At 40.6% G+C, this 11,844-nt stretch overlaps 6 protein-coding genes across 6 annotated transcripts; 3 read left to right on the forward strand and 3 right to left on the reverse strand.

Moving 5' to 3' along the window:
• Positions 1 to 658: 658 nt before the first annotated feature.
• SARC_01731 (hypothetical protein) lies at positions 659 to 1,560 on the reverse strand. Its single transcript, XM_014304542.1, has one exon. The coding sequence runs from the start codon at positions 1,390 to 1,392 to the stop codon at positions 1,009 to 1,011; it is 384 nt and encodes a 127-aa protein (XP_014160017.1). The 5' UTR covers positions 1,393 to 1,560; the 3' UTR covers positions 659 to 1,008.
• Positions 1,561 to 2,549: 989 nt separating this feature from the next.
• On the reverse strand, positions 2,550 to 4,354 carry SARC_01732 (hypothetical protein). The gene is made up of 2 exons (XM_014304543.1): positions 3,923 to 4,354; positions 2,550 to 3,400 (listed from the first exon to the last, which is right to left on the reverse strand). The coding sequence occupies exons 1-2, from the start codon at positions 4,232 to 4,234 to the stop codon at positions 3,137 to 3,139; spliced, it is 576 nt and encodes a 191-aa protein (XP_014160018.1). The 5' UTR covers positions 4,235 to 4,354; the 3' UTR covers positions 2,550 to 3,136.
• Positions 4,355 to 4,941: 587 nt separating this feature from the next.
• Positions 4,942 to 5,115, forward strand: SARC_01733 (hypothetical protein; the record flags this gene model as incomplete). Its single annotated transcript, XM_014304544.1, has 1 exon — positions 4,942 to 5,115. One exon carries the CDS (start codon positions 4,942 to 4,944, stop codon positions 5,113 to 5,115), a length of 174 nt encoding a protein of 57 aa, XP_014160019.1.
• Positions 5,116 to 5,148: 33 nt separating this feature from the next.
• SARC_01734 (hypothetical protein) lies at positions 5,149 to 5,727 on the forward strand (the record flags this gene model as incomplete). Its single annotated transcript, XM_014304545.1, has 1 exon — positions 5,149 to 5,727. The coding sequence occupies one exon, from the start codon at positions 5,149 to 5,151 to the stop codon at positions 5,725 to 5,727; it is 579 nt and encodes a 192-aa protein (XP_014160020.1).
• A 1,152-nt stretch (positions 5,728 to 6,879) lies between these two features.
• SARC_01735 (hypothetical protein) lies at positions 6,880 to 7,195 on the forward strand (the record flags this gene model as incomplete). Its single annotated transcript, XM_014304546.1, has 1 exon — positions 6,880 to 7,195. A coding segment is annotated over one exon (316 nt), but the record flags the coding sequence as incomplete, so codon positions are not given.
• A 175-nt stretch (positions 7,196 to 7,370) lies between these two features.
• On the reverse strand, positions 7,371 to 10,647 carry SARC_01736 (hypothetical protein). Its single transcript, XM_014304547.1, has 2 exons — positions 10,575 to 10,647; positions 7,371 to 8,620 (listed from the first exon to the last, which is right to left on the reverse strand). The coding sequence occupies exon 2, from the start codon at positions 8,397 to 8,399 to the stop codon at positions 8,016 to 8,018; it is 384 nt and encodes a 127-aa protein (XP_014160022.1). The 5' UTR covers positions 8,400 to 8,620; positions 10,575 to 10,647; the 3' UTR covers positions 7,371 to 8,015.
• Positions 10,648 to 11,844: the final 1,197 nt, after the last annotated feature.

The following is an 11,844-nucleotide window of genomic DNA, read 5'->3' on the forward strand; positions in this document are numbered from 1 at the left end:
TATATATATATATATATACATACTTATACTTATATATATATATATATATATAAATTTAACCACTCACACATACACGCCTATATATATATATATATATATCTCTCTCTGTGTGTGTGTGTAGATATATATATATATATATATATATATACATGTATATCTGTGTGTGTGTTTGTGTGTGTGTGTGCGTGTACGTGTGTTTGTGTATATATCTATTATATGTACAAGTTCACGATCAACTATATCGGTTTCAATATAGTACCCATTTTTTTCTAGGCACTTAAACATTAATAGATTTACAATGAATAATAGGCTTCTTGCTATTTGCTTTAATCATACAAATGAAATAATCTTTAAATACAGTCCATTGGCAATACTGTCCTGACTGTAGAACGCATTAATTTGACAAATATCACTGTGAATTCTTTATTTTATTTTCATGTTGGACTGTCCTGCATATTGCACGTTTACTACCAAATTTGTCGTGACACAGACTACTGTGACAAGTTGTATATATAGTAGGTCGCGTGTCGATCTGCATTGCTCGTTGTTCGTTTTCGCGAGCTGGAATTCCACTACACAAGTATGCATCAATTATGCTTGAGAACCGCATTTACTATGCACTGAACTAGACTAGTTGTTAATCACGGAGCAGCTGTGAGCCCAAGTTATTCGCAACTTTCTCGATCTTCAAATCATCAGGATCACAGGTTTGTTCTTAGTTGTGATCCCTAGCCAGTGTAAGGTGTAACTCGGATGCAATCCCACTCACTCCCATTCAGAAGGGTTTTCACATGTTCACAAATATCGCATATCCGAACGATCCGCAAACAATACTCTTATGAATACATGTAGTCGAACTCAAGGCGTGTAAATATACAATACACGTCTGATGGATTAACGGAGCAGGCTGCAACGGCGCTCACAAATTGCGCTGGATGTGTAGAACCTCACCTGTGTGTATCCTCGACGTCCGCGTATGGTACTTGCAATTAGTCAAACATACTCTGTTCACCCCTTCACCAGATTCATTAATATAGCCGAAAAGTAGTTTAGTCCATACCAATGGTTCTCAACCGTTTCCAGACCTTCTGAAGCGATTGATGGATTGTTTACGAATAAATACCGGCAGATGGCTCCTTGTGTGATCAATTCAACATGGAAGATAACCAGAAAGAATATCACCAGGTGCCTGTAGTATTCCAGTTTTACACCGACATCCGCCATTAGCCTGACCACGAGACTATCAGTGCCGCTTCGCAATTCATTAGCAGCGGGATTCTCAGCTTCCCCCTCGGCGAGCTCCTCTTTCTTTGGGTTGTACGCACAGTATAAACTTAAGGCGCAGATAGACGCGACCAGAGCTGTACAGCCAACGCGAATTGGGCAAACCATACTGAGATATAACTCGAGTGTGTGCTAATGTCACGCAATCGTGGGCATCTAACAAGACTGCAAGGTCTTGATACACAACCTTCAGATAAAAATATCACACGAAACGATATAGGATGAAAATAAACGATATTATATCATATATATATTGTGCACACTGCACCATATCACTGCCTATTGCATTTGAATTGCATCGAACCCTCTCTGTCCTCTCTTCTTGGTATCAAAAATAATATTCTGGTGGTTGATCAGCAAATTCAAAGAGGAATGCGCGCCTCGTTATCTTTGTGGGCTTTGGTCCTTAGGCCCTTTGCCTCATTGGCCGGGCTTTGGCCCTTTGCCGCTAATGGTAAATAGTTCAAACTTCTAACGCAAATTTTAAAATTTACAGTGATATTTAGGCCCGTTTATAACTTTTTAAAATAAAATATAATAGAGGGGTTAGAAAGGGTCGAACCTACTATGAGGACAAAAAGTACTATAAGATGAAATAAGTACTAAAATCTGCATCTAAGAACCCTAATATTGCACCCACATCCATCTTACTTGACAAACGCAAAAACAGTTCAACGAAAACGTGAAAGGAATCGTATAGTATCCGTTACAACGTAAAACGTAAAGAAGTTCAGTCTTTGAAGTTTGGGCCTGGGAGTTTGGGGTACACATAAATATTTTGAATACAAATCAATCATTGAATACTCGGCAGAAAATATCTTTTGATTGGTGTATCTAGAATGGCTAATAGGCCATCGTTTTTGTTCGTTTTTATTTCAAGAGAACCTAAACCAAAACAGAAAATGCAATCATAGAAAATTTGGCCTTTTGGGTGAATCCCTGGGCCCCTGGGGGCTGGGGCTGCCTGAGCCCCTGACTCCTGACTGGCTGACTCCCTGATTCCTGACTCTTGAGTCGACCCTCCCCTGGAGCGAGCCGTAAATTCCAAAATAAATTAAAATATGAAAACTGCTCTCTGATCGCTATTGCATTGGGACCAAATTACACCCAAATCGAACCAAGGGTTTGTCATTGACTTTGGTAAAGTTTGCTGGCACATTTCAAATCTCGAGATTGATAATGTGATGCTCAACCCAAGTATCAAATTTTCAAGACCAGATCAAGACCTTATTAGTCGATATTACGTGTGTACACAATCAATGGATGGGTGCAGTATACCTTTATATGTTCGGCTAGGATATTTATATGTGTTTTTTGTCAACCGCTCTTGGCCTTAAGGATACTGTGTGTGTGTTGTGAGCATCTCTTCGATACCAACACACATGGGTCTGCTCGTATGATATAGTTGAATGTAGAAAAATAGAGCATGCATAACACGTATGCATGATATTTATGAATCAGGACACGAAAATACAGCAATGTACGCGTGTCGCCGCTTGTGTAGTACTGCATAGTATTGCCTGACTTTGAAATTGTGTCCAGATTGCGCTGTGGTCCGAGATCAACACTTATCAAATAGAGGATGACCGCTGCGAATAGACAGTTGCACGATAATTGCAACGGCCATAAAACATATTGAATGCTTTAACCTGGAGGTGCGGAATGTGTTTTTGAGAATATAGAAACTACGCGTTCTGCCGTTAGCTGTTTCATGTCGGGCACACCAGCGCTTCATCATTGCGTTTGCTGCCGCATTCTCAACTGTAGCTTCTAAAGGCGTGAGGAAGTATTCAAAGCCATCCTCATATCCCTTATCTGCAACGATTTTTTTCTCCCTTGTCAAGCATATAAACTAGGCAATCTCGCGATAGAGTGATGTCAGCTGTCCCTGCTTCAACCCCCCGCCCCCCCCCCCCTCCCTTGACGAAGCAAATATCCCAGCTCTGATTGAAATTACTAATTCGTATTTATAAGCGGCGTGTCTCGTTTTGTGAGACATCAATGAGGCTCGAAAAGGATGGGCTTCAGGAACATTGCAATCAATTCCGTCCACCGTAACGAACGTATTTGACATCTCATCGGGATCCAACAACAACTTTCGATCTTCCCATACTACCTGTGTGAGATATGTGTTGCAAAGGGTTCAAGTGTTGGTTGCAATAATTCACTGCAGAAAGTACACACGAAGGTTTTGTATGCTGTGAACTATGCAATACACCAGCGGTTTAAATTTTCATAAATGCTAAGTCAATATAGTTGATGTAGGATACACCACTTATTACATGTGGAGATTAAATCTCATCAAAATTTGTTTGTAATTCACAATTCGCAAATAATCGTATCAATATTCACCCAGCTCGACTTGAAGTATAGCCAAAGAACTTTATGCAAGACAATCCTAAATTTGACATCCCGACATCCCGCATGCAAACAAATAAGTTTAAACACACACACTGTCATGTCAACAGGCACCAATTGGTAATCTATAGTATCATGAAACATGAGTATGATTTTCTGCCAAAATCTATCGTGAAGCACGTCTCATGTAGTATCAGTTTGTTTATTGCATTATACTGATGAACTGGTGATATCACACATACCAAACACATACTAAAGTTATAAACACACGCTAACATACGATCCCGGTCAGTCTGGCTATCTGCTCGACGACGTACCAATGCCATTCATTATATGCCTTTGTGGTGACTCTGAATGTTGATGCCCCGACATCATCCTTTGGGTAGCATGCTAAGAAGTGCATACCCATTAACAGATGTGTTGGTGTAGCACGGGTGTGAAGTTGCGTTGTCAGCTTGTCATAAATGATCGTGACTACCAGTGCTGAGGCGCCAAACATTGCCTTGAACTTTCTACCAAATAGACGATCATTTACACGTCTACAATTCGTGTAGCGGAGAGCTGTTTGTTTAATAGTGGTCACAGATGTCATAGTTCAAATAGAGATCCAGACAATGTAGGTGAGAGTCACAACGTATGCACAATTCTGTGTATATCGTATGCATTTAAAACGTAGTCCTGTATCATAAGCCTATGCTTGCTCTGAGGTAAAATGTGATGCAGCGCGTACAAAACTGTCTGAATTTGTAGTATTTATAATTTAGGGGTACGCAGGTCTTGGGGAATTTATGAAGGGAGGTCTGGTCTGAGGATTCGATTTAACTGATGTTAATTATCTCGAATTCCATTGATACAAATTTCAAATTAAACTGATGACACGCAAGTCGCAACTGATGTTCTCCCAAATTTCATTGGTACAAATTACCGCGCCTCGATCTCCTAGTAATCATAAGTCAGTATTGGATTGATTTTTGTGGCCACTTGACTTTTCCTAAGTACAGGGCGTTCAGAGCTTCATAACCTTCAACAATATTCACATTTAAACAGTTGCGCACGCAATATCTTACAAACGCACTCGTGCAAGTTACTGGAACCGTATCCAGCTCAAACGATCCCTGGTCATCAGCATTCGGGTGTGTATCCTTCATCGAGTTATGTTAGTACTAATTGCAAATTCTACAACCATCGTATACGTGCAATACTGCTGTAAGATCACACAACCGTAAAGATTACTAAGGGTTGTGTGTACATGTATACTGATTTGTTGTTGTGATTATTGATTACACTAGTTTTAGGACCATGACACAGAAGTCTTCTAAGCGACAGCCCACTCGGTCAGAGGCAGGTTGCTTTTCGAGAACGGGCCTTCAAGAAAAAATTGCAGAAAACCGTGATGTCCCTTCGGAAGAGGATATTGACGACGACGAGGGTGCGCCGTTTCAGGAAGAAGAAAGTCCAGCCACAACACGATAATCCAAAGACATACAACAACCAGTGCGCACTAAAATGGCAGCAACCAGTGTCAACGGTGTAAAGATTATATCGGGCAAACAAGAGGCCAAAGCGCGCGAGTTTGTGCGCACATCCCTCAAAAATACAGAACTTTCTCTAAATTATAGACTGGTGGAAACCACACATCCGACTACGAAGTATAGAATGGTAGCAGTGAGCATACAATTTATGGCTACGCAGACACTTGCTGATTTCAGCCCTCTGAAGTATAGTCGCAGAGCCACTTCATTTAGCTTCACCCACAAGATTCCCACTGCATTCATAGAGCTGCACAATTACGTCACGCAGGACGATACACCAAGAAAAGAGGTGAGAGCTGCCTTTAAGGCACAGCTCACATTCGTGAATGCAAAACTACGACAGGAAATTTTGGGGGGGCGCGAGTCCATGCGAGCTACAATGAGTGTACAGTTACCATTCAAAGTTATTACTTTACCAAAATGTTTGGACATACAAATACTTCTGAACCCAAAGAAAGAGGAAATCGGCCTGGTTATCACATTCACAGAAGTCGCAGTGGAGAAGGTCGAACAGGCCGACAGGCTTACATCAACTCTCACCCGGCAACACTGATGTTATGAGTGCGCACCCAGCTCTGTACAGAGTAGGGTCATCATGTATAGATACAACTCATTATATAAAGGATACAGACGACTATATGGTGATTATGCATAATGTATACATACAGCTAGGTAACTATTCGACTATAAATTTCAATAAACATAGAAATATGGATTTCAATAAATCACGTGTGTGTGCACATGTTATCATCATTAAGGTACGCCGTATTGAATACGTGCTCCATACTATACAAAACTGTAGAGAACGATATACAGGTTGTCGATGTAGTGCTCCCCTCTAACTGTAGGCTGATCTACATAGAACCGCACAGCTGTACATAACTGTAAGCTACATCATATAAGCTCATCATATATTCTAGCGCCATATCTAACAGGACAACATTCATACTATTTCATAAGCACACAATACGATAGTATACATAAACTCAATAAATAAGTATATGCAATACCAGCTCACGTCATACAAAAAAAATCATACTAACTATACTTCAACGAAGAGATTATTATCCATCATGGCCCCATGTGTACACACATCGCTAGCCTATACATAATGCAACCCTTAAGAGATAATCTGGTAGGTGATTGGAGGGCAGGGCTCTATATCATACTTCCCAATCACTAGTCTGTTTGATGAAGACTTGTCGAATGTGAGCAAATACACACCGTAGTCGCAATGGTGCACGTATACGTATGACTTATGTATCCAACGGTATTGCAGTAGGGAATAACAAGACGTGCATAAACGATCGTATTTAAGTCAGAACAAGGAAGCAACATCTATAGTGGTGACAACTACAGTGAATACTGTCAGAGAATACACATGGGCTATATACGAGCTTTATAGTAAGCTACAACTGAGTTATATGAAAATTTTAAAAACACACCTCTTGAATTATTGCGTACATCACGTGTTTGGTGTTCATTGGACATGCCTTTAGTTGCCATGTATATAGTCATTTTGCGGAGTGCGGAGAGCAATAGAATCGAAACCCCACCGTGAGGGTATCCTTTAGAGTTTATTTACCGATGTTATCGGAGCCCCGGTTGATATAGGTGCTGTAGGTGCGATCTATTAGACACTAAAAATACGGAAAATCGCCGTTTGACGGTGACACGCCCATATATACACCTTATTAATAAAGAGTCCAACCGTAAATTCGACGCTTTCCTCCGACAGTATTGTCGTGTAGGATGTCTAGTTGGGGTATACGGTGGGTTTTACAGTGGAATTGTATATTTTGCTGATAAAACACTGAAACAATTACCTTACCAGGACGCGTTTTGGCGTGTTTTGGCGCGTCTCGCAAGTACGCACGACTGGAGCTTTATGGACACGAATGCCACAACCGAAGCACGCCTAGTGCACACTGAGAATAATTATGGCACATTTCACACCCATATGCCAGAATTGAATGATATATGCCATACAATAAATCTACATGGTCACGCGCGCACAGCCCAACCCAAAACTGAAAACAGAACGTGATGCATTATAGTGTACATGACGGCGCTGCTTCATGTTTGGTTAGGATATTCACTATCTGTAGCAGCACACATCGGCAATACTTGTGCACAGAGACATATTTTTTTATCTCGTAGCTGGTATACGTGATAGATATTGACTTGCAAGGTTCAACTACTAGAGATGCATAGCCGATGGAGCGTGCATGCGATTTCAGTAAGCATAATACTAGATAAGCTCTCCAACACACTATGCACACTTAGCTATATGTGCACTACGAACTGCACGTTCAAACATATGGCTGTCAGTCTAGGTGTATACATATTCATTCGCCGCAAAGATTGAAACCTCAAACACTATGATATACCAGCATATATTTATATAGGGAACGCGACAACAATTGAAAGTGTACATGTTCAAAGGGTGATTTCCTGTGACTTTGATAACATTCACAGCTTGATTTTCATATAAAAGTATAAAAAAACATACCTTAGTGTTGCGCGGAGAGCTCAATTTGTGTCAGAGTACTTCGGTTAGCACGGCAAGGTTTGCCATATGCAGTGCCTTTGAATGACGTATGTATTTATGATATCTCGATACCTCTACGTTTATGTGGTTACAAATCAGCACTGTATTTATATCGACACGCACATCAAAATGTCACGCCTACTAAGCAAAGCAGAGTCTAAACAAAATACATCTCCAATATATGAATATCTATCAGCAAAGGCGAGAACCCAAACACCCGTTGCGACTTGGTTTTTTATACCAAACTCCTACTCGCTTACATCTGCGCTAGAGAGGAAGCAGAGTATGTTTCATGTCACCGAAAGCATGAGTCGTTCCTCCCGGTTGCTGGTTGACACGATGACTACAGCTTCCATCAAAGTCCAAGCAACAGCATAAACAACACCACCTTTCTTCATCTCCTGAGTTTTGTAGTGCTCCGGGCGTGTGTATACGGCGAATGGGAGATCAATCCTCATTGAGCACCATATAGGTGCATCTACTTCCGAAGAGCTCCGAGCCATCTCATTGTCCACGTACACATGAGCCTGAAATATATCGCGCCAGGCTCCGTCCTTATCGTTTGCAGGATGGTGGTTACTCATACTGGCCCATTCACTATCTATCTCATACTCGATAGTGGCCTCATTGGCATTGTCATTCAATTGCATGGCTCGAAAGTTATCCATCGTCATCCCCTACGGCACCATTACGAGCAGCACCAGATCTCGACAGCGGGATTTGGGGTTGTAAAACACAATATGTCGCGTCGCGAGAAATGGCGAAGGTTTTTCCTCTTCGTCCTCACTTTGGCCATCAATGGTATCAACTCCGCGGAATAGAGGCATTGGCTTGGTGTCGGGTCGTTCTGACATGGATGATAGACGTCTCTTGACTTCGTTGCCAGTGTTAATTGCTGGTAATGTAATCGATAGGAAGAAATAGCAATATTGTGTGTGAGAACATCTTTATAGTGTTCACTATACGGACCTACCCGCTGAGGACAAACCCCGATCAGTATAGATGGCCACTCGACATGTAAAGTGCACAGGCACACCTAATTTTACAGTAATACCCTATATATTTTGTCGGATATGGAAAAAAAAAGAACAATTGTGAACCGAATGTTGCAATCGTGTTTCTCTTGGGCATCGAACTATAATGTATGGGTGGAGATACTTGATTGCGTAAGGAATGAAACAAACAGGCTTATATACACGCATTATCGCATTATGTGCCATATAGAGCTGCAAAGTACCCCTAATATATGGCTGTATTTTTGTATATGTTCATGATTTTGAAACCATATTAAGTTTCCGAGGAGACTTGTGTTTCATTACTGATAGACAGGTCAAGCACTATAAATGATCCCGGTAGACAGACAGTAGTGTCTCAAATAAGTGGCACACCGAACTATAGTACAATAGGCCACGATCTCGGATAACGAGCTAGGTGTGTTTGTGTGGTGTCTTCAATTTTCAAGATACATCTCGGATGATAATGTATCGATGTTGTACAATCACCAGTATAAAGAAGGTTATTATAGTCATGTGTACTATACTAAATCGCGATGGTCAATATCATATTACAAGAAGAACTCTGAAGTACATGAATAGACACAATCTGAGTGCACCCACAGTTTGCTATATACATGTATCTCATCGGATAGTCAGTTCAGGCACATACTACTCTAATACATAGCGTATGCATAAATCACCAATATTTAATCTGCAAAAATTTGGTAATTTGAATATACAAGTGTAAAAAATGTCACTATACTAAAATAGTATCACTGTATTTGCCGGACAAAAAGAACATATTTACAACATTGAACTCATACCTGAACAAACGATACGTACAGAGGCGAAAGTATTGTAAGCACATCACTACATTTGTAGCTGGACGTATCTTGTCTGTATATCAAGGGACAAAAGAGTGTGCGTTTGTGTGCAGTGTCGCGGTGTCAATTGTGATGAGTAATATTTCACTTTTCATATTCATTCTAAAGTAAGTGAGCGAGATTTAGATATTCACATCACACTAGGGCATCAGCGAGCACATATTTAGAGTAGAATAAGGATACGTTTATAGTTATTATGCGGAATACTGTAACGATTAGAGTTCACAATATGTAAGTCGCATACAGCAAGTTGTGTGTATTTATGTATTAGGTGCGTTTCGATTACGCACAAGTACAATACAGTGTTGTGTGAGATGCTACTCTAGTATATTGTAAGAAATTTAAAACTCAATTACGTAATTTTTTACTGCAGTAATCACAGAGAGATACAAATCAGTGTCATATTACCACGTAAAATAACAAGACTTGTTGTACAATATTGTCGACTAGTGACTTGAAACGAGTACATGAATACATCTTGTTCCATCAAATCGACGAAAGAGATCTCCACAACGCTGTAAGTTCTCTTGTGGAAATTAAATCAGATAGCACATATGACTATAAATTGTCAGGGTTGTGTCTGAATACACTAAGCATAGTGATGGATATTTGCAGCAGTAACTAGTGCAAGCTGAGTAGTTTATAATCTGCACTTTACAGATCTGCTGTGTGTAGCTATAATCTAAATGAATGTTGATTTAGAGGCGATAAGTTCGTTGATCCCTAGTAACAAGAGCACGCACAGCAGTGACACTAACATCGATGCTATATATATATGAGCATACATATATTCGTGATATTTGTTCAGTAACAGTGTGCCAAGTTTGATTGAATATTGGTTAGTTACGCAGCAGTATGGATCACAAATTCAATTTGTAGAAACACACATATTTGTGGCACTGTGAAAAGACCGAGCATACAATTATCACTGTACAAACTTAATTTTTGAAAAGTCATTACATCAACATACCCTTCTATCGTACCAACTGCATGCCTTGAAACCTTTCGTCTAGATTATCCGAATCCAAGCATCTCAATTCAGAACGTACAGGCAAGGATTCGGTCCCGAGCACCTCGCAATGACTTCAGCATTCCTCGACGATTTTTATATTTGCTGTAAGGGCTGCGTTTGACAAGCTTCTGTAGGTCAACACCGTCATATTCGCCGCCTGGAAGGGTTCCCTCCTTGAAGCGATCGCCGTCCAAGCTCTTGAGTGCCCATCCACACTCACTCGACATGGTGTCATTGATCTCGTGCGTGTCACACTATTAATGCCTCTCCCTACAAAAAAATACCCTGGTGTGGAGTACCTCACTACAATGTTGTATGCTGTTGTATTAGTAATTAGAGGCAAGTGAAATTCAAGTGGTTGCGAGTGTGTATATTATGTGTGTGCTATGTGCACACGTAAGATCGTCGGGGTCCGGGAAACAGGAGTGTAGTAAATATGATTTTTATTTATTTGTGAGAGAGATTAAGATCAAAATCGAATCGCCAAAATAATAATACTCCAAAAATAGGTTGTATTCAGAGTCGGCAAGATATACTCATAATATGAGGGCCCAAGTTGTCCTGGTTTTATGGAAAAAGTAATTAGTGAATACAGTGCCATTCGCCGCACTTGCTAAATTTCCTCTAATAGTCCAATATTTTCGGAGGTTCAGCATCACACCGGGACTGATCGGTTCAGGGAGTTACAATGACACGCTCGAATATTGTCCTTTTTTTATAGCTTTTATTGGCATTTACGGCTCGCTCCTGGGGGGGAGGCCTGGGGCCGGACCGCCGCCGGAGTCACCCGCGAATACACAACAATGGGGGGTTTTTTTAATAAATACATGTATCTAGACTACTAGTTTTAAAATAGCTGTAGTACTAGTCTCTCTCTCTAGAGTAGAGGTCATAGCCATATATATATGTATTTGTTTTTAAAAAAACTTCTGAAAATTGAACACAGAAGCCGTTTTTATTTATTTGGATAAATACAGGCAATTTATTTGCCTCCTATTTGTAGTTCGGGATGTCAGATGTGACACTTGTTACATAGGAGTCGGACGGTCCTGCACTTCGTAATAACCAATTCTGAGTCCCTCGTATACTATACTCGGGCTCAAGGTTGACAAGTTTATTCTTACACTACTATTTAGGTTATCCAGGTTTGAGCTCCGAACCACAGAGGTGGGTACGCTATTTAGTAGGTCAGAAAGCGAATACGTGGCACACTCGATGGTGTCCGTTC

Source organism: Sphaeroforma arctica (assembly GCF_001186125.1).
Source record: "Sphaeroforma arctica JP610 unplaced genomic scaffold supercont1.71, whole genome shotgun sequence".
In the NCBI taxonomy this organism is placed as follows: Eukaryota; class Ichthyosporea; order Ichthyophonida; genus Sphaeroforma; species Sphaeroforma arctica.